Consider the following 20,158-nt stretch of genomic DNA (forward strand, 5'->3'; position numbering starts at 1 on the left):
TAACGGGCTATAGATACTCGGTCTTTTCCTGGAGAGACTCGACCTCATGCTGGGAGAATCCAACGCGTTTTGGCCCTTGCTGCTGCTCGTCTGTTTCGGTTGTCAGAACACCATACATCAGCGCGTGCTTTGCTGCCTCCCCTCCTTCATCGCAATTCGCACAAGCAGCACTAATCGCCATTGAACACGACCCCAACATTGGCATCCCTCGATCCACCTTTCTGAAGGATAGTCCCACGAGTACCAGTACGAGGATCGCTCCCAACGAGATTGACAAAATCAGGGCAAGTGGCGAATAGGCGCAAGCCGTATAGGACTCATCGCTCATTCTCCCCGAAGCGTCATAGTAGTCCACTGATTTGAAGAACAGGCTTCGCGAGATCAACCAATGCAGGAATGCCATCGTGACCAGGAGCGGTATGCTATATTGATACGGAAGTTGTAGCCAGTATGTGCTTTTCTGTTGGCCCTCTGGTTCACTCACACGCAGAAACTTCCGCTTCGAGGCGAACTGCGATGTCTCATACGCGAGAAGCATGCATGTGAGTGCGTTGTTGTAGAAGATGTAGGCGAAGCTGACAAGCAGTTGGGGGATATTGGGGACGATGATATAGAGCGTGAGCGGTGCCGTTTCTGTCATGCCTAGCAGTGTGTTGAAGTTGAAGTCCTTGAGGTTCAACTCTGTTTCTCCCGTCAACAGTTCCACTATCATCATGAATGCGGCGGTTACCAACATGATGAGGCAGCTTCGAAGAACAGGTCAGCTTCCTAACAGAGAGTAGATCACAGCAAGGCTTACAGAGATACGCAGATCTTCCAAGGACTGCAGGCCCCGGTGTTTGCGGCACGATACCAGTGTTTGCTCCATGTGACAAACTTTGTCGCCTTCGGAATCGAAGTGCCTACCTCGCACGTTCGAGGGCCTGTCCAGAACTCATCGCTTCCATCTTGCCTCTGCCGGTGAGACCTGCGCATCGCCTCAAAAGTCCACTCAGCTCCGCCTGCCTGCACGCGCTTGTGACTCTCCGCTGAGTAAACAATGTCCATCACACTTATTGGGCCACGGTTCTTCGCTTGATCCTCAGGCTCCTCCAGGAAAGATTTCACCGCATCGCCTATTGTGACCAAAGGTCGGAAGGTCTTGAAGTTCATGCCTGCCATGGCACAGAGCACCAAAACCTTGACCACATTGCAAACCATCACTACTGCTAGAAGCGATAGACTGACTTTCGCGCTGCATTTTCCCGGGTTCTGCTCCGCAAGACAATAGTCCACCTCTACCGTGGTTCTGGTCATATTGCAACGATAAGCCCAGGGTGAGACGCAGGCCGCCCAGTTTTCTTTTACGCAATCTGGAATAGTTCTCCACCCATCGTTGCACTGATACAGGTATGTCCTTATGGGCCACTCCCCGGCATCATCCTTATAAGCAGGCACCAATTTATGCTCCCCGCACGTGGTGTTTATAGCGTTTCCCGAACCAAGAGATCCTCCACATCTCCAGTCCAAGTCATTAAATTGGTCCTCGGCCTTGTGTATGAACAGATCTAGCAGTGGCAGCACAGCGAATGTTTCATTTCCCTGGAGTAGTGTTCCAAATTCAACATCGTTCATTGGCTTTGTCACAACCAACAGGTTTCCTTTATCGCTCTCGGTGGCGTTTGTGGCACCATATGCAATCAGACATTCTCGTTTGCTCAGTCGTGTCAAATTACCCTGTAGAGCTAGATTCCTGGTAGTCCAGAAGGCGTCTATGACACTCTCGTCTGGGAATGATGGTGTTCCCTTCATTTCTTCTGGTATCTTCATGTCATCGAAACCCCGCGACGCCTCAAAAAAGTCGGGCGCAACTAGCGAAGCTACGTACTCATGCCCAGCCGAAGTTGTGAATAGGACAGAGTTGTATAGCAGATGCAGAGGAATCGAGCTCATCATGAGAACGACCCATCCGAACCTCCTCCAGGGCGGTATTGTGCGTAAGTTGCGGAGACTGGGAACTCCAATGTCCAACCATCGATTCCTGGAGTGCGCGCGGGCTATGTCGGAACGTGTTGGGGCTGAGAGGAGTTGAGCGCCAGCGTTACTTGCGCCCAGAAGAAGTGTGCCAAGGATATTAATGAGCAGATGCCCGTAAGTGGAAATGTTGGAAGTGACGGTGCATGCTCCTACACAGGGTTGTCAGCTGTATGTTTACGGGATATCGAGAATGGTTTTGCACAGTTGCATCAGATACCTCTGTGTATCGTCGCTATTCCATCCTCGATCTTGAACTGGAGCGCAACGTAGGTGAAGACCCATATATTGATGGTGAGCACCAGAGCTGCTGTTGCTGCTCCTGCGGTGATGGTAACTCCCCAGGACTGCCATCTCGAGGACGTCTTTCTGCCGTTGCCGCTTTCGACCTTACTCTCTTCTGCGACTTCGTCCTTGACTTGCGTATGCTGGTTCAACACATGATATATCACCGTCATCTCGAAAATGCTACAGTGTCAAAGCTGCACTCGGCTGGAAGCAATCTTGTCACCGAGGAGAAGAAATGGCATGAGCCACAACGAGCGTTGTTGCAGACTTGTGAGTGCCATCCTGCACGGCGCTCAGTAGCAGATACGAATCCGCTAACCCACAAGATCGATCTCCATTCTGCATGTTTCGAGGCAGTGTATACCAAAAAGCAGTGTGTACTCAGTGTACACAGCCTGATGTACCAACTGCGGCCGATAGCCAAGGGCTTGGAAAAGCGCTGTGCTTTTCCGACAGCGCAACAGTTCCTCTGGGAGATTGGCCAAACTATGTCATGAAAGTCATGTTAAGCTCGCAGCAACACACTCCGACTTCAGTCACTCGTTCGCCCCTCATGCTGTTTGAGTTTGTTGCACATGAGCCATCAGATCAGCATTTGACTGTGGCCGACTGCAGGTCTCCATGTAGGCTCGTGGAAAGTCGTGCGTTGTGGCTTCGGACGGCACAGCCTTGCAGCCAGCCTTCCAAAAAGCACTGTTGAGTCGTCGTGGTGAACCTATCGTACAAGGCTCTTACCAACATGCTGCAACACGATTGCAGGATCTTCAATCGCTTTTTTACTCTCTCTTGTCCGTCATCACAGGTGAGGCGTACAGGCTGAGCCAGATCGAGGTTCAATAGATCTCTGTAAATAACTCTCTTTGACTTCGTGGCTGCATCTGCTGTGCTGTGCTGGGCGAATCCGGGGCCGAACAATCGATCAAGGTTTTGACTTTCCAGCCTCGCATGTCGTTTACTCAGGTTCTTGGGTGGCAGTGTCGTTGCCCACGGCGTGGCGTATTATAGATTTGTTGTAGTGAGTTGAAGCGGGAGTTTTCGCAAAGCCCCACATGCTCCCTGACAATCATCTGAAAGTCACGAAGGTGTTGGACCGCATCTGGAAGTAGCCTCCTCCGGCTTTGTCTGAGAAGGAGCAGCTGCTGGCGACCTATTGAGGAGGCGGCTGTGATGACGAAGAAATATCATTAACGCAACGGGAAATGGGTATATACCTCTTCTCTTCTCACTCCTTCACACGCGATGCAGATAAACTCAAGCATTACCGCTTCTCTTCCCTCTCGCTCCTATGCTCTTCCTCTATACCGCAATGTTGTGCATGCTCAAAATGAAGAATGCTTCAAATCACACCAAACGCCCGCTAAATCGTCGCACAAGACAAAATCATCCCCTCTTTGAAATCCTTCTTCTCCCTTCCCCTCATGCAACGTCAATCATTAATATCTCAACTTCCCCACCAGCCCGAAAGTATAAGCAGCATCTCTCTCACTCTTCATCTGAATCATATAGCACGTCGTGCGGTTTGGCAGAACACCACCCGAGTGACCCACGTGTTCGCTCACTTCGTAGACACTGACAGCAATGCCAGTTCGGGCGATTCTCTCAAAGGCGCTTTCACCAAGAGTGACATCGAGCAAGACCTCGTTTTGGCTCTTGCCAGTCACAAGTACCCGTTTCTCCAGACCAGTAGTCCTTGGGTTGGCAGGGATACTTGGATCAGCTCGTGGAGGAACCATGACTGTCAACCTTGCGGAGCCAAGGTCTCTCCACTTCGATGCCGACTCGCGCACATAGAGTCGGACTTTGTTGCCGGTGATGCCAAGTGGTGTCCCCATGGAGGGATCAAAAGCAAGGTCCGGAGTTGCTGCTCCAGAGTTGAGGCTCTCACTGTTTGTGCTCTGTGTTCCCTCTCGACTTGTGATAGTACTCTTGGCCAAGTCGAAGAATTTGTTGCTCCCACTGAAACGACGCAACGCTGAGAACGCGGTATTCATTGTACCCACAGAGGATTCTGTTGCTGCAGTTGACAGCGGACGGCTGCCGTTCGAGCGATAAGATGTGCTCTTTCGCGAGCCAAGATTCCACCACGAACGACGTTTGTTAAACTGGTCATCTCGGTTCTGATCCATAATCTCGCCCCAGTTGCTCTCTTTGGTTGGTCCTCGAGCATTTTGCAGAGCAACATATGTTGGGTTATCGATTCGAGCTCGGTTGAGCAAGGTGTACAGCTTTTCGCATTCTTCGGGACTCCGCGACCGGAACATGATATTAGCTCCAGGTTTGTATAACGAGTTTGCTGACGGTGGCGAGCGGACTGTGATGTCCACGGCAGTACCTCTACGCAAGGGCACGAGTGGGGTGAGCTCCAACGCGACGAGTGGTTTCACACCCTGGGCAGAGGGTGTGGTGTATTGGCCGTTTGTCTGCGGAGACACGGAGTTGGCTTGGGTCAGATCAAAGGCTTCAATGAGGCCAGGCGTTACAAAAATCTGGCACTCTTCCATGTGCAGGCTGTCCCACGTCCCGCGCTCGGACCAGGAGAATATGTTTGCAACTGTCTTCGCCGGCTCAACACCTGTATCTGGCACAGTGCGATAAGGTGCTTGCGAAGCAGATTCCGATGGCGCAAGACTTGTGGCTGGAAGGCTTGGGCGTGTCTCTGGATCGGTAGCCGGAGACGGTGCTGGCGGGGGCGATCTCGGTGGTGATCTTCTTGGTCCTGACTTTTGATAATCGCGGAATCCTCTGAGGTCTCCCACGGTGGAAATGTCTTCATGCAAAGCTTCTTTGCGCTCAGCATGGTCTTCAATTGTTGATTCAGACGTTACGGAGGCATCATCATCGTAGTCAGTGTAGTCACTATCAGACAATGAATCGGATGATGAAGACGGCGCATATTCGTGCTTCAAAGGCGAGGAAGGCCGACGATTCTTCCTCATGAAGGCTGGCGTGAGGGAGGGAATCTTGTTCGTAAGGCCCAATCCCAGCGACAATGGCCTGGACTTTTCCTTGTGGGCCGGAGGAGGCGGAGGCCTATCTCGCTCGTCGCTCTTCCTCCTCACTGAAAGTCGCTGCTGTAGCTGAGGCGCCTTAGAGGAAGGATCATCGGCCCTGGGCGCCTCGTGCGCTCTCTTCTGTGACGGCAGACCGTCCCGGTCTGATGGAGGACTTTCAGGTCGACCTGGCTTTCGGACCTTCTGAATCGATGGCAAATCCATAGACGGAACCGAAGAGGTACGTCGGTGCAGTCTCGGACGTAATGCTTGATGCTCTCGCCGTCCGATTGGGTCTTCACCATCGCTCGAATCATCTGAGTAGCGTGTAGACGCGTCCTCAGATGGCATCCAGACGGTATAGTCAGTGGTGCGATCAGAGGATACTGTTGAACCAGTCCACTCCGACTGTGAGCGCGTGTGGAGGGAGTAAGGTCGACGCTGCCCAGGTGCAGAAGAGATGTTGTGCGGTCTGTCGTAATGAGGCTCTGCAGCATCATCCCGGGACCTGTGATGAAGTTCGTCTCGCCTATCTTGAGATGAGAGGGTATGACCACGGTACCGCGCTGGCTGTGTTCGTTGCCGCGGTCGCGTGGAAGGTAGGGATTGTTCATCGTCCAGAACACTATTGACCTCACTGCCGTCCCAAATCCGACTGCCATTGGTGACTCTTTCCCCAATCGGTACTTCGATCTCTCGTGGCGAAGGATCCCTGCTCTTGTTCGCTGTTTCAGCAGTCTCAGCTATGGTCTTTAGCTTTGGTTCCTCTGAGTCTGCAGCAGGCAGACTTTTCTGCTTGTACATGTTGAAACTCGACTTGCGGGACAATTTAGGCGGCATCGGAGATGATCCGAGCATCTGCAGCCACTCGGTCGCGGTCATGTCATCCTCAGATCGGAGCGAAAGGACCTCACGCCACTGTCTCGCGTTGGACATGAAGCCGCGGATCATTACAACAAGCTCACCGGGCTTGTCGCCTTTTCTTGCTGACACCAAGGCATGCGGAAGAGGCGGAAATAATAGCCAGCGTCCAAACGACGAAACTTCGCAGAACAGGACATCGCCTGCTTTCCCTCGATTGGGTGCATCGTCTCTGTAGATTACTTCGATCTTGCAGCCTAGTTGTTGACCACTGGAATGAACCAAGTCCATATCGAAGTAGTCTCTTGCACGCACAGACCTGGTGTGATCTATGCTCACTCCGGTAATTGGGGCCAAACTTCGTGGATCTCGTGCCCTGGTGGCATCAATGGCTGCAGCTGCTTCATCTTCCAATCGAGCCTGCTCATCACTGACACGCTTCTTCGCGGCAGCGATCAAGTCCTGATAAGTTTTTGCCATGTCCTCTGCATTTGCTGAGGGCTGGAGCTGGTTGATGTCTTTCAGAGTCTTGGCAAGGTATTTGATCCGGATCAGAGGTCTTTTGAGGAGGTACGCGACATCCACACGTTCACCTGAGCTGTCCACGAGGTCACCATCTTTATTTCGAGGAAGGTCGTGGTCCCAAGAGGACGAGCCGTTGCGCTGCGGAGTGCGCTCCGCGCGTGCCAAATTGACGACAATGTCTTTGAAACCCAAGCGCCAAGCTTGCAAGTAGGAGGTGTAGTCCTTAGATGCGGATTGTGCCCATACAAGCAGCTCACTCGGTTCGTGCAAAGGAATGTGCTTATGCGTTGTTTTCAGCCTTTCCAAGGCCACACCCATGTCCACGATCGGCCGCGTCACGGATGGGTCAGATGTGGAGCGGCTAAACACCCGGGAGCCAGGTGACGAGCTGGATGTCTCGGAAACAGCATGCTTGAGTAGCACTGGGATGACTCCCTCGACCAACGTCCTGAGCTCACGTTGGTATTTCAGCTCGTCCGTAGAAAGCTCGTTCATGATCTCGGCAACGGTACAAAATCCAGGTTTCCGCCTGCTTCGCCGTATGCTCTTCGCGGGAACGACGCGCCGTTCGTCGTCTTGAGGCATAGAAAGAACGGATATCAGATCATCATGCTTCGCCATCCTACGCCTAGTCGACCGTCTTCTTGGCACATCGCCGTCACTGGTCCTAGTAATTGTGGTCGCATCGTCCGAGTACGCGCGGCCATGACCGCGATCACGAGTGCTGAGCGTTTCGTCAGATGCAATGGTGGTCAGTTGTCTGAAACGATCATCTTTCCGCTTCGATGGAACGCGGCGGCCGGGTCGCATGGCATCCGGGTTACCACCGCTCATCAATGCCTCATCCCCACGAGACGAGTCGTCGAGAGTATCGTGCGACATGCGATTTTTCAGAGGGGACTCAGCGCGGTGCTTGGCTCCTCGTCGTCTAAGCGTTGGTGTTGTTGGGCTAATTGGCGACATCGCCGGTATATCTTGCTTTGAATCGCGCTTCCCACTCACTTCTCGCCGATGCTCTTCTGGTGGACTTCGCTGTTTCGCACTGCTCTTGCGACTCTCGGTGTTCTTCTCGACATCAGTATCGAGGTGAAGCTGCTTAGACGACTTCTTTTTGGGAATCTTCAGCGGCTCAGGCGTGTCTGATGACCTGGTCTCGTTGAAAGGATCTGACATGCCATCGAGCCATCCTTCAATGCGGTTGCCAAACACTTTGGGCAGGGGTGTTGGTGGCTTGTCTGGATTATGCACACGCTGAGTGATACGTTTCGCAAAGGCTTCCGCAGTCGTTGAAGGATGTCGTTTAGGGGCGTTCTCTTCCACCGGAGTCTTGCTCCTCCTTGCAGTACTTGGCCGTGGTGGTAATTCATCACCACTTCGTTCTTTACGCGGACGTTCTCGTGGCGCTGATTTTGGTCGCGGTGGGGAAATGCTTGGGCTCGTGATATCTGTGGTCACTGTGCTGGGCTTGTCTGTCGAGGAAGGTGCTGTAAAACTGCTCTCGGACTCGTTCTGTTTTGACCGCTTTCGTCGTTGCACGTAGACCTTTGTGCCTTTGCTCTCATAGTCTGGCGTGCGTTCTCGTCCATTTGGGGATCTCGATCGCAGGGGTCGCACTCGTACTGGTTCGGGTTCTGGCTCGGATTCTGTGAAGTCTTGGTGCGATACTGGCACCTTCAAGCCCACATTCACCACGCTCTTCCGGATGTATACAGGTTTTGGCGTCTTCGCCTTATCATCTTCTTTCTCGGGACTCGTCTGTGGCTGTGGCTGAACCTGCCTGTCGCGTCTCCAGTGGCCATCACTCACCACGCGCTTCTTAGGCGCGCTGGCTTCCTTGACATCTGGCGGCACTTCGACCTGCGGCTTGCTTTTACGTCTGACCCATGCTTTACGTTCAAAGTCAATCTCCTTTCCCGTCTTTTTCTCTCCAGTAGGAACTGCCGCCAGTGGCTTTGACACGGTCCTCCCGGGAGATCGTGAGTGTTTACGAGCTTCTGGTTGCGACGTAGGTGTCACTTCGATGATGTCTGCCGGAATTGTCGATTCGGTCTCCACCACAATCATGTCGTCTTGTTGGGCCTCGGACGCGGCATCGAGAACAACCACCACTTCGTCCTGTGACTGCTCTGGCTTGGACTTTGGCTTGGCCTTCGGCTTCTCGATCTCGGGCGTGACAATGCCTCCACCTAGTTGGTTCCATCCCGCGATCTTTGCAGCGAAGTCCTGTGACTTTCGCTTCGCCAGTCGCTGTGTCGTCAACTCGGCCACTTTTGTCTTTTCCGGCGTCTTCTTCGTGGGGCTTTTGCGGGTGCCATCGTTCGCATCGGGCATTGGGCCTGGGACCTGTACATTGGACAGCAGGTCAGAGACGGTTTCAATAATGTACTGAGAGCCCACCGACGTCACATCGAACATTGCGCCGGCGGCAAGGAAGGAGGGAGAGAGAGCATTGTTGACATGCTGACCGGACCCGCAGCGTTTCCGGTTCACCACTCTCCGGGTGGAGAGAGCGAATCCTGGTTCTGGGACGATAAGATAGCTTGTACGCACCTGCTATGACCCGCACGTTCAGCTGCACCGGTTCTTGTCGTCGTCGTCGTGACCATTCGCAATCTGCCGTCTCATGCGACTCTGCATTGCAGTCGGGGTCGGGCGCGGCAGCGTGGGCTGAGGACGCGGTGCGGTGGCAGACTCGAGGCGTGGTTGCTAGGTAAACGGTCTCGTCTCGGCTGGCTCAGACGGCGTCGGAGGGACCAGGCAGCTCGGCGACGTCTCTGCGGCGTGTGCAGATCGATGGTGAGAGGGTACAAATAGAGAAGGATTGCGGTAATGCTGCAGCAGATGACCTGCTCGTCGTTGTTACACGCGCGGCACGAGGAGGAAGAGGTGGCAGCATGCAGTGCCAAGGTATAAACACAAACAAAGGTTGGGCACAAGCAGCGGTGATGCTTGGTGATCCCGGACTGGCGCCGACGGCTCCGTCACACTTCTTGCAGATTCAAGGCACGATGTCTCTTCCTGCGACATCCATCTCGCGGGCACGCAGCTTTCGTTATTATCTACGCGTCCGAAAGCGAGTGGCTCGCAGCGGCGGGTTCGATGCTCTCATGGCTGCATGCTGTACCGTCGGCAGCGCCCGCTGGCCTAGGATGTCTTGCATGCACGCGCAACCACCTGCAGGACCGGAGCAAGCACCATTCGCTGCGGCAACGGCATCAAATGCGACCTCAGTCTCCATCGCTGGGAGTTCACATGGGGTTGCGGCGACCTGGATACAGCATCGTCGTGCCTGGAAGCACTGCTCACTCTCACCACATGGCTGAAGCATTCCAGCGGAATGGTTGTACAACCAGCCACGAGCACGAATTGTCCCAGGTTTCATCGCCACGCTATCTAGAACACGGCTGCGGCACTCCAGCGTTGTCTCAGATGGACTGCTACCCGAACCAAAGTACTACGATCGTTCTGCCATCCCGAACTCAACCGCGACTACACATTGTGTTCTCTCCGACTGTCCTTTGTCCTGATGCTGTTGTCAATATCTACAGGCGGAATGCACGACGGTGAGCACGGCACGTATAGAAGAGTATTCTATCACGATTTCTCTGGATCTCAAACGCGATGCGCAGGACTCCGGTAAACGCCGTTGCGACTCTCACGTTGGCGACCTCCCACTCGAACCTGGAGCGAGGACTTCGCCGTTAATTGACGCAGCCCCTGGACAGTGACAAATAACTAGTACCCTGGAACTTTGAAATATCATGAACACTTAGACGCCAGCCTTCCTCAGCCCGCAGCATCCGTCAAATCCAACGCGATATGATGAACGAGACGCTCAGCGATACTCCTAGCCATAGAGGCGACAGACAACAAGTGAGCTTTGATCGCGCCGCAACTGAAAGACTGACATGCGCAAGAACATGCTGTGCACAGGCCGCGAATATTTGTTTGCAAGATTCGCCTGGAGAAATAGACCAGATCAAGACTCTTTCCCTGCGAGAGTGGTCTGTAGGTATCACCACTAGACATGCACCATCCCCCTCTCCAGCATCACGTTCTCCAGATGAGCAAGCAGCTGGTATCTGCGTGTGCGCTGTACATTTTCATGCCCGGGTTCAACTCATCTTCTGTTCTCGACATTCTTTCATGCTCAGTACAAGTCTACATCGCTTGGGGCAACAGTCGAACGAGCGGTACGAGCGGCAGTCCTTCTGGCAAAGTGCTGACACAGTCCTGGAACTTTCGAGCAGACGGGGCCATCAGACCGCAGCCACTCAAAATATCACCCTGACCAATGCAATCGAGAGGAACAAGAGACGCGATCAGAGGTGAGCGGACGCGAACATTATCGAGGGCGGCGTCCTGCATTCTACCTTCAGATGTCGATTTGCCATACCTACACTTCCTCAACCGTTGCCAAGCGTTAGTTGGTTTATCAAAACATCAAACAGCAACTTCTCGCAGCTTCGCTCCACTTGAGCTCAACGCACACAACATTTCGAGTTCCTCGCCCCACATCAATGCAATGACGAAGAAAGACAGCGGAAATGGTGAGTAGCTCTACAGATCCCGTACGAGGCACGCTGACAATTTCACAGCAGCAACAGGAGCATCATCAGCTCAATGTGCGCCGATCCTTTGCGACTCCAAGCAGCAGAATCCGCCCCTACTGCGCTTGCCACGCGAATTGCGCGATCAGATCCTCGGATACCTCTTCGCAAATTCGCCTCCGGGACCTATCCTCGGCTGCAGGCTACCTGCCACGATGCATACGTGCCAGCAATTACGCGAGGAAACAGCACAGCTCTACTACCCCAAGAAGACGTGGATCTGCTTGTCGCGCGACTTGGATCGACTGGCCACAGCGTTTGACCCTCAGCACAAGCAGTATCTTTACGCGGTCAGCTACGCGTTCTACATGTGGGAGGTCACCTCGCCAGAGAGCGCTATACTGCAAGCCGATCACCTTGATAAGCGATATGGATTGGAGAAGGGTACCATTTGGGTCCGCTGCCTGAAGCAGAATGGGGGCATGCGCTCATACAACGCGCTTGGAACGATTGTCGACTAGGACATGCCACGACTGCGGGTAAGAAGACAGCAAACGAAGCTTGCGACACATGTCCACGCCGCGTGTGCGATGCCGTCTGGGCGCTGGTATGTCCGGAGGCCCGGACTCCTTGTCAATCGTCGTGGAAACGCCGCCGTGAGCGAGCAGATCTCCCAGAGGAACGAATATGCAAACCTGGTCAGGGTTCCAAGAGCTAGTCGAAGCGAACGTGCCGCAATTTGGGGATCCAAGATATTGCAAGTGCAGGTGGCAAGTCCCGATGAAGAAGGTACCTTGCAAGCGGACCGCTTGAACTTCCTTTACTGGCAGAAGCAGATTCTCATGTCTGTAACTCCAGTGTCTTCAATACGTTCCACTTATATCACCCGCTTGCACATGATATGTATCTCTCGCTGATGATCGGCAGCCCCACATCGCTTGTTGGTCTCCCCATGGTACGAATGGAGGGGTACCGCGGCATACCTATTTCCGATGCCGTGTAGCATCGCGTGCACGCGCGACACGAACAGCTTAAGATGTTGTGCTGCCCAGATGTCCGATGCCGCGTAGTTCTCGTCTTCCTCTCGCACACTGATTTACTATAATGTGTACAGAAGCCCCTTCAACATTCGAAGAATTTATCAAATCTCCTACTGGTCTCATGATGTGTGCGACTACTGCTGTAAGTATCAGTTCTCCAGTACCACCCAAGCTCACAGCTATGCATATGAGTACTCACGACTAGAACAGATGCTATCAACACCCTCTCAACATCCACACCCAACTCGCACAAACCCATCACAAGGCCTCCGGTCCAAAGGATCCAGATCACTCAACACCATCTCACCCGGACCCACCATAGTCTCCACCTCTCCGGACCCATCCGCCGCGAACACGAACCTCGACACGAAGCACAACCCCACAATCGACTCCATTCGCCTCCGAAACCTCGCCCACTCCCCTCTCCTCCGCCTGCCCCGCGAACTCCGCGACATAATAACATCCTACACCCTCACCAGTTCGCCACCACCCCACCACTCCTCCCTCAGTATAACCTCCGCCCCCACAAAACCAACTCTCCCACCTCTCCTCCAAACTTGCTCTCTCCTCCGTCCCGAATGCGCAGAAATATACTACTCCACGAAACTCCTCTTAGCAGGCGGAGCGCCGAGTCCGAAGTATGAGATTGGGTTTTTTGACGGATTTGATGAGGGGCATAAGAAGTTTTTGAGGAGGTGTCATTGGTTGTGGGATGCGTATGGGACTAGGGAGCAGGCTATGAGGAGGGCGGGGGAGTTGGATCGTTTGACAGGGACGAGGGCGGGGGTGTGGACGGTGGGGTTTATTGATGTTTTTGATTTTGAGGGACGGGATGTTGGGAGCTTAGGGAGGGGGAGGGGAAGGGCGGTTTATGTTAATTGTTTGGGGGAGGTGAGGGAGCCGGGGAGGGTTTGAGGATGGAGGTGGAGGTGTAGTGGCAGTGGGAAAAGAGGAGGAGATCTTGTTCATTTGATGGGGAGAGGTGTTGGCGTGAGAGAAGATAAGGAAATTCGGGCATTTGGAACGCAGAGGCTCAATACGGCAGGGAGTGAGATAGGAAGTCAAGATTACAGTTTGCTTCACTTGCGATCTATTCACTAGTGCAGCGGCTGCCGGGACTTTGCCGAGCGGCCGTTTTCTTCTCATCAACTGGTCAGCATTCCTCTTTCTCTCTCTAACAAGTTACAGTACAAAGGGTCCGTTTGAATTGCCTGCCACCATGGGGAACCTTGACGTACGTTGCTTCTCTCTTCTGTTGAAGGTTCTGGTTAACTGACCGATTATATTCACAGAACGGAGCTGTCAGTGACCTCGAGCTGGCAAACCTAGCTGCAGCATTGGAGCGACTCGATGGTAGTCAACTGAAAGACCTTCGTCAGAAGCTTTTGCCCAATCGCCTTCGTGCCGTCAATACAGACGACTCGAAGCTGCTGCAGATACCACAAGAGATTCGAGATGCTATCTATGACGAGATCCTCGAGTCTGAAAAGAATGCCGGAGTGTGGTTCACTAAGAAGCCCACCTTGTCCCCAGGCCAAGAGATTTCTTTGCACCCGCTGTGTCGTGTCTGCCACCAGCTGCGCGAGGAGTTCGCCATGAAGTTCTGGAAGAAGATCTCCATTAGCCAAATGGCCACCAGCATATGGATCATCGAACGTCGTATGACCAAGCTGGACCCGAAACACAAGAAGTTCATTACGAGGGTCGAGTACAATGCAGCCTCGAAATACGAAGTTTCCATTCGGGGAGTAATGCAAATCGCGACCAAGGAATCTGCCACACGAATTGCCAAGGGCCTGGAAGATCAGCTGGGAATCAAGTTGGGAAGCGTATGGGTCACGTTTCCGAATCGATTCGATAAGGAGATGGCTTGTTGGTTCAACCATGCGAGGGTCAACTCGCTCGGAGAGGTTGAGGAGAGAAAAATCGCGTGGGAGTGATGAGCACGAAGTCAGAGGTCGAACGTGCTTAGTGAAAGGGGAGCCGGAGAGGGTCCGGAGAGCTTTCGAGGTTCTACTGTCTCCTTCTAGACGCTTCTCGGGTGACTAGAACTTCGCAAGGAATAATGTAGTGAGTGCAGCGATAGAAGGAGGTAGGCGCGACGTTCCGCGGAGTAATCCACATTGTCCCTTCCGTCGACGAATTGCCAGTTTTGGGGAGGTGCAGTCTGATATGACGACAGAGGTTCTGAACCATCAACCGGACGGTGATCTGGCTTGTTGGAATACGTGAGATAGGACGCCAGCGTCGATGCTGTACCATTCACTTTTCATGTGCTGGGGCTTTGCCAAGCCGCTTGCTTTTCAACTATAACTTCGGTCGACGCTTCTTGAACTTTCTCAAACAAGTCATAACATGGTCAACTCGCCAAGTTCCGCCACTATGGCGATTCTCGATGTACGTCCGCGCCTTGCCTCTGCTACCTGTTTCCATTTGCTGATTGTCGAGCAGGACGATGCCGCGACCGATCCCGAACTCGAAAAGATCGCCGCCGCACTATCATCGCTCAGTGCTACTCAACGCAAGAAGATCCAACGCGTATTGCTGCCTGAGCGCCTCCGCGTCGCCAACTTGAAAGACTCGATGCTCCTCCGATTGCCGCAAGAGCTTCGAGACACGATCTACGAACTGGTTCTTGAAGACAGACGATACACTCAACCCAGTCCTACCCTTTATCGCGCCTTCTACCCCGCCCCACCCGTGCTCTTCCGAGTCTGTCATCAGATCAGAGAGGAATTCGCTCGGAGGTTCCGGGAGAACATCTTCTTTGCGGGGTCGATGGATGAGTCTAAGATCAGAAACCGCATGTCCCAAGTCGAGCCAAAGCACATCAAAGCCATTCGAAGAATCCATCACAACTACTACGCAGACCGGCGCGGGAGCGAGAGCAAGAGACATGCTGTGGAAGTCGCGGAGGAGTTTGAACTTACTTTCGGGCTCCAGAAGGGGGCCGTATGGGTGACTTGTACGATTTATTCTGATGACGGGAGTGATCACTTCTTATTCAATGGGATGGCGAACTCTCTCGGAGAAGTTGAGAAGAAAGCGTACGCGGAAGTGCGAGTGCTCCAATGTGGTGAGTGTGATGGTAATGAGCTCTGGGGAAAGAGAACTGCGCGCAAAAACTTGAGTCACAAGTAGGTACCGCTGCTTGAGCTTAGGTTTCTCCGACGCTGCAGAGGCTCATCTACCCTGCACTGTACAAAAGTTGATGCTTGCTTGACTTACTGTTACCTCTGAATCTCGGATATCACCTTTGTCCTTGTTGAAGAGGCACAAGTAGTGTGGAGGGTGTAGGTCTGAGACATACACGTGTAGTCAGAGCAATGGAATGCATGCTCTACACATTGTAGTAGCTCGATTTGCTAATATGTGCTTCGTGAGTGAACGCAGTCATTCACTTGACTTCCAAATCTGGCACTAGCGCAGCCGCTGCCGTTGCTTTGCCCAACAGCCTCTTCTCGTGTATAAATCCAGCCACTTACTTCCTAGCTTTCCCACGCACGTCATACCGCGAGACGGTCGCCAGACTTGGCCAAGATGGCAGATCCAGACGTAGGTCTTCTGGTTCGCTGCAGCTTATTTGGGCTAACTCCTTGATCAGGGCCAACCCCGGAGCGACTCTCGACTCGAGAGTCTCGCTGCCGCGCTAGCGCAGCTGGATGGCGACCAGCTTAGGGTTATAAGAAGGAAGCTACTCCCGAAGCGCCTTCGCGCTATCAACTTAGACGACTCGAAACTCCTACAGCTTCCGCAAGAGCTTCGTGATCAAATTTACGACATGGTCCTCGAAGACGAACGTCCCGCTTATGAATGGCTTACGAAGGAGCCGCCGACTGGACGTTGGAGCCCCGAGCCACGTCCTGTCTCTCTACCTCCTCTGTTTCGAGTCTGCCATCAGCTTAGAGAAGAATTTGCTGCCAAATACTGGAAAGAACTCTTGGTGTACCCGGTGATGGACTTGTCTGTTGCTGCAAATTGCATGGCTCAGATGGACCCCAAGCACAAGAAGCTTATTCGCAGAGTCAACTACGATGAGCACTTTGATAGCAAGCAGCTTGCGAAGGAGGGTGCAGAGCATTTGGAACTTCGCTTTGGACTTCGGCAAGGAGTTGTGTGGGCTTCGTATCGGAACCGAGGCGACAACAGGAGATGTTCCGGGGTGTACATCTTGAGGGTCAATTCTCTCGGACGCGAGGAAGTCTTGCATTTGTGCGAGCGTTTCTGAGAGCTGTGGCCGGCAACAGGATAATTCATCGACTTCGTTCATGCTGTCCTGGACGGAATCCGTGCTGGCTTTTTGTGGAGATTGTATCTCGCGTCACGAGCAAGATTATTCCTCGATAGGACAGCAGTCTGATATGGTGTTGTAAGCTAGCTGATAATCTCAGTCAGTAACATCGCCGACTGCTACTTCTTGGGCTCAAAAGTCTAGCCTGAGTTTAGACAAGAAGCACAAGCGCGACTGCTCAATTACAAACAGCCACTCCGCTTCCGGCATGCTGCTTCCGCGTAATCTGTTCTCTGTCTCTCATATCCGCCGTCGCCAGTATGAAAATTGAATCGTGTTTCACTGCCGATGGCAAGGCGTTGAAAAGCAAGCGCCACTTCTGTCTTGCTCGAACACTGACAGATGGACTTGCTGGTCTTCGTCGTGGACATTTGGCTGCTTGGCAAAGGCAGCAGGCTGAATCTCACGCAGAGGAGCAGGATCACATAATTCCGAGACTGCCAACTTGTAGCCTGGAGGTGTCAGAATTCCACAAAACTTGGAAGAGTGTAGTCTGTTTTGGAACAGAAGTCGGTGATCGGCAATCGCGAACCCGATCAAGCCAGTGCGTGATGTGCATCACCAGCCCAGTGGACCTCAACGTTTGCTCATCAACATGCAATGACGAAGCACTTTCTACGGATATGCCGGTCGACTGCCTTTCTGCCATGACGCTGACAATGCGACGTTCGATGGCTATGCTGTCACAGTCGCAGAGTCCCAATGGCGGCAGTGCTATTGTCGCAGAAGGGATAAGTCCTTACTTCTTTCACATTCATTTCCTACAGCATTTCACACTTACGAGTGGCTCAAGCTGACGAAATAGATCGGGCGTAACATTGCCGACAGTACAGAGACACTCCAACGCTATCGCGTAGACGACAGGCCTGACCGCGACAAAATGTTCGAGACTTCATTTCAGCACGCATCATCCACGCCCCTGCCAAAGGACGTTTCCTTGGACAATGGCTTGCAGCTACTTCACGACTTCGAGACAATAATACGCTTGAGTCCAGACTGCAGAGGCTGCAAGTCCATACCTCCTCCGAAGAAAGGGGAGCACAAGAGGAGCGGGATTGGAGCCAATGGTACAGCGGATGGTCAAGAGCAGGAGGAGATACTCTACTATGAGGTCGAGGATGATCTCACATTCATCCCCAAGAGCCTTTGGAGCGGCGGCGTCAAATACCAAGCCGACTACGTGCCACGACCGGATGGCTGCGACATCACCGTCCACGCACCAGGAGGTTTCACTTCCACAAACCACTGGCGATTGCTGCGAGGGAACGAACCAGCCGGCAGACCTTCCGAGCTTGCACACGAGAAGGATTTGGCGAGAGCACAATCGAAGAATACGCTACATGCAGACCAGACTAGCAGTGGCTGGTACGTGCAGATTGTCAGCGACGCGAAAGTCAACAGAACTTTCGCGACCTTTGTCAAGGGCTTTCTCAAGAGCAGTCACCGGCAATTGCAAAATGCTTTCATTGAGAAATTGAAAGGGGCAAATGAGCAACAAGATAATGCGCGGCCGAGGCTGGGAAGGCGGAAGAGTAGCCACCTGTGATTGAAGACAGGCTCAGATCACTGGATACGCGTGGCGTAGACGCAAAAATACCAGCTACAAGTCTGCAGAGAGTGATGGTACTGACTGCTTGTCAGGATTTGAGAGATGCTTGCACCTACGGAGTGACTCACATATCGTCTGCAGTGATGAGAAGTGACGGGGACGAAAGCTGATTCTACCATAACCCCAATTATTGTGTTCGCTCTGGTACCGGCCCTGCTCCCAACTTACCCGAATTACATTTGAGGACAAGCAAGGCCGCATATGCTGCATACCATGCAACGCTTGAATATCCGGGCGCACGCTACCAAGACTGACGACAATGTGGCCTCAAGATCGCATGATGAGAGTTTGAAAAAAATTCTGTCTTGTACAAGAACGACGAAATCCACAGTGGTCTCATCTGTATAGCTCATGTCGAACATACACTTTTGAGACATTCCAGCTCGATCAGATTGCTCCAGTCTGACTCAGCGACATACGCTGCCCCAGGACCTTTCTACTGCAGTCATAAGAACCTTGTTGTACGCCTACAAGCTCTCCATCGAATAGACCATCTACCAGTTCACCTCCCGAACTCTACCAGCTACACTGAATACTGAGGAATCAAGCAACATCTAATATCCACACAACATTTTCCGACGGTTCAACGCCGATTTCATTCAAGATATCATACTGAAGATGTATCTCAGTCCGCCGTTGCAACAAGGCAGCTGGGAACACGGCTGTCTGGTGCTGCTGCTCGTCTTCTTTATCCCCGCACTTGGGGCCCGGCAACGCGCTATCAGTCAGTACAAGTCCGCCGATGATACGGATCAGGCGACGAACGTGCAAAACTGTTCCAACTCTCTACGGAGCAGAAACCGAAGAGCCATGAGTATATCAAGCAAGGGAATCAGAGGAAGAGGGCTCCAGTCTTCACGACCTCAAGGGAAGCGGTATGGCTCGACACGCAAATCGTGAATGCCAGCCAGTGAACCGGTGGCCTGGGCAACAATGTCATTCACTCTTTGTGCATGGAGATGTTCATTCACGCGACTCATTGCTGTTTCTAGAGGTCGAAAGACCAGCATCTCAACAACTCCCTCTTGCACCAACCGCATCAGCCTCGCAGATTCTGGACCTCAACATCAAAAATGGCAGCAATTACCATTGAGGATCTTCCGGTCGAGACCAAAGTGCACATCCTTTCATACCTGTCGCCAAAGGAGATTCAGAGTGCCCGCAGCATTAACAAGGACTTCAACGCAATCATCGACAACAGACAGAACTTGGCGCAGATCAGCGACATCGTTCGCAAGCGTAACTTGCAGAAGCTGGAGGCCGAATTCCACCAACTTTTCCATGTTGCGCGTGAAAACAAGGACGAATTCTTCGAAGTGTTCTTACGCTTTGATCGACACTTTCGTCGAACTCGAACCGAGTTCTCGGCCACAGGAACAGCATTCATGGCGGCAACCCACTTTATACAGGAGTATCAGACGAGTTATCCTGCGGGTGTGGTGCCCGATTTGTTGTCAGGGCTTGGTTTAGTTGCCATGTTTTGCTATCGCCTACGCTTCAGCGACTGGAATGACAACGATTCACACGTGGTCAGTACAACAGTTGAAACAGATCGCAATCTTCTGTGGACTGCTGAGAAACTCCTGCCAATGTATCCCCTGATAGAAACGTATCTCGGAATCGGGGTCGAGACAATACACAGCTGGTTGAGGAAGACGAATGAGCCAACGAACGAGTGTTTCACTAAGCACCTTAGCCAGGAACTTCCGACGTCAGCGATTGCGGAGCCGCGTGCATTGACATCCCTTAGCATTGGGCGACTACTCCTTACCCAACCTGAGACTCAGATTAAGGTTGTGCAGCCTCTGGAGGATGAAGCATTCTGCAAACTCTTCGGCCTGCCTCGCTTCCCGCGCTTCATGCGACCGCGCATCGCCTGGTGTATCAAAGACGGCCCAGCCGTGGAGTACGTTGAGAAGATTGCGAAAGGCGAGATCAGCGATCCGCTGATGAAGGCATGGCTGCTGGAGGAGATGTACTTATACTAAGAC

The 20,158-nt window shown here is 52.8% G+C and overlaps 8 protein-coding genes across 9 annotated transcripts; 6 read left to right on the forward strand and 2 right to left on the reverse strand.

Annotated features, from left to right (window-relative positions):
• Window positions 1-7: 7 nt before the first annotated feature.
• Window positions 8-2,471, reverse strand: CKM354_000987500 (uncharacterized protein; the record flags this gene model as incomplete). Its single annotated transcript, XM_044805314.1, has 3 exons — window positions 8-746; window positions 800-2,165; window positions 2,234-2,471. 3 exons carry the CDS (start codon window positions 2,469-2,471, stop codon window positions 8-10), a joined length of 2,343 nt encoding a protein of 780 aa, XP_044661249.1.
• Window positions 2,472-3,734: 1,263 nt separating this feature from the next.
• On the reverse strand, window positions 3,735-9,008 carry CKM354_000987600 (uncharacterized protein; the record flags this gene model as incomplete). 2 transcript variants are annotated; one of them, XM_044805315.1, is made up of 1 exon in its annotated part: window positions 3,735-9,008. In XM_044805315.1, one exon carries the CDS (start codon window positions 9,006-9,008, stop codon window positions 3,735-3,737), a length of 5,274 nt encoding a protein of 1,757 aa, XP_044661250.1. The 2 variants fall into 2 exon arrangements, with proteins under 2 accessions (XP_044661250.1, XP_044661251.1); XM_044805316.1 differs by having other exon boundaries at window positions 3,735-7,172.
• Window positions 9,009-11,202: 2,194 nt separating this feature from the next.
• Window positions 11,203-11,748, forward strand: CKM354_000987700 (uncharacterized protein; the record flags this gene model as incomplete). Its single annotated transcript, XM_044805317.1, has 2 exons — window positions 11,203-11,227; window positions 11,276-11,748. The coding sequence occupies 2 exons, from the start codon at window positions 11,203-11,205 to the stop codon at window positions 11,746-11,748; spliced, it is 498 nt and encodes a 165-aa protein (XP_044661252.1).
• Window positions 11,749-13,486: 1,738 nt separating this feature from the next.
• CKM354_000987800 (uncharacterized protein) lies at window positions 13,487-14,207 on the forward strand (the record flags this gene model as incomplete). The annotated part of the gene is made up of 2 exons (XM_044805318.1): window positions 13,487-13,501; window positions 13,560-14,207. The coding sequence occupies 2 exons, from the start codon at window positions 13,487-13,489 to the stop codon at window positions 14,205-14,207; spliced, it is 663 nt and encodes a 220-aa protein (XP_044661253.1).
• Window positions 14,208-14,517: 310 nt separating this feature from the next.
• Window positions 14,518-15,408, forward strand: CKM354_000987900 (uncharacterized protein; the record flags this gene model as incomplete). The annotated part of the gene is made up of 3 exons (XM_044805319.1): window positions 14,518-14,522; window positions 14,616-14,664; window positions 14,719-15,408. 3 exons carry the CDS (start codon window positions 14,518-14,520, stop codon window positions 15,406-15,408), a joined length of 744 nt encoding a protein of 247 aa, XP_044661254.1.
• Window positions 15,409-16,048: 640 nt separating this feature from the next.
• Window positions 16,049-16,495, forward strand: CKM354_000988000 (uncharacterized protein; the record flags this gene model as incomplete). Its single annotated transcript, XM_044805320.1, has 1 exon — window positions 16,049-16,495. The coding sequence occupies one exon, from the start codon at window positions 16,049-16,051 to the stop codon at window positions 16,493-16,495; it is 447 nt and encodes a 148-aa protein (XP_044661255.1).
• Window positions 16,496-17,438: 943 nt separating this feature from the next.
• On the forward strand, window positions 17,439-18,104 carry CKM354_000988100 (uncharacterized protein; the record flags this gene model as incomplete). Its single annotated transcript, XM_044805321.1, has 1 exon — window positions 17,439-18,104. The coding sequence occupies one exon, from the start codon at window positions 17,439-17,441 to the stop codon at window positions 18,102-18,104; it is 666 nt and encodes a 221-aa protein (XP_044661256.1).
• Window positions 18,105-19,240: 1,136 nt separating this feature from the next.
• On the forward strand, window positions 19,241-20,155 carry CKM354_000988200 (uncharacterized protein; the record flags this gene model as incomplete). Its single annotated transcript, XM_044805322.1, has 1 exon — window positions 19,241-20,155. One exon carries the CDS (start codon window positions 19,241-19,243, stop codon window positions 20,153-20,155), a length of 915 nt encoding a protein of 304 aa, XP_044661257.1.
• Between the last annotated feature and the right edge of the window lie 3 nt (window positions 20,156-20,158).

Source organism: Cercospora kikuchii (genome assembly GCF_019650295.1).
Source record: "Cercospora kikuchii DNA, contig_00006, whole genome shotgun sequence".
Taxonomy (NCBI): Eukaryota; Fungi; Ascomycota; class Dothideomycetes; order Mycosphaerellales; family Mycosphaerellaceae; genus Cercospora; species Cercospora kikuchii.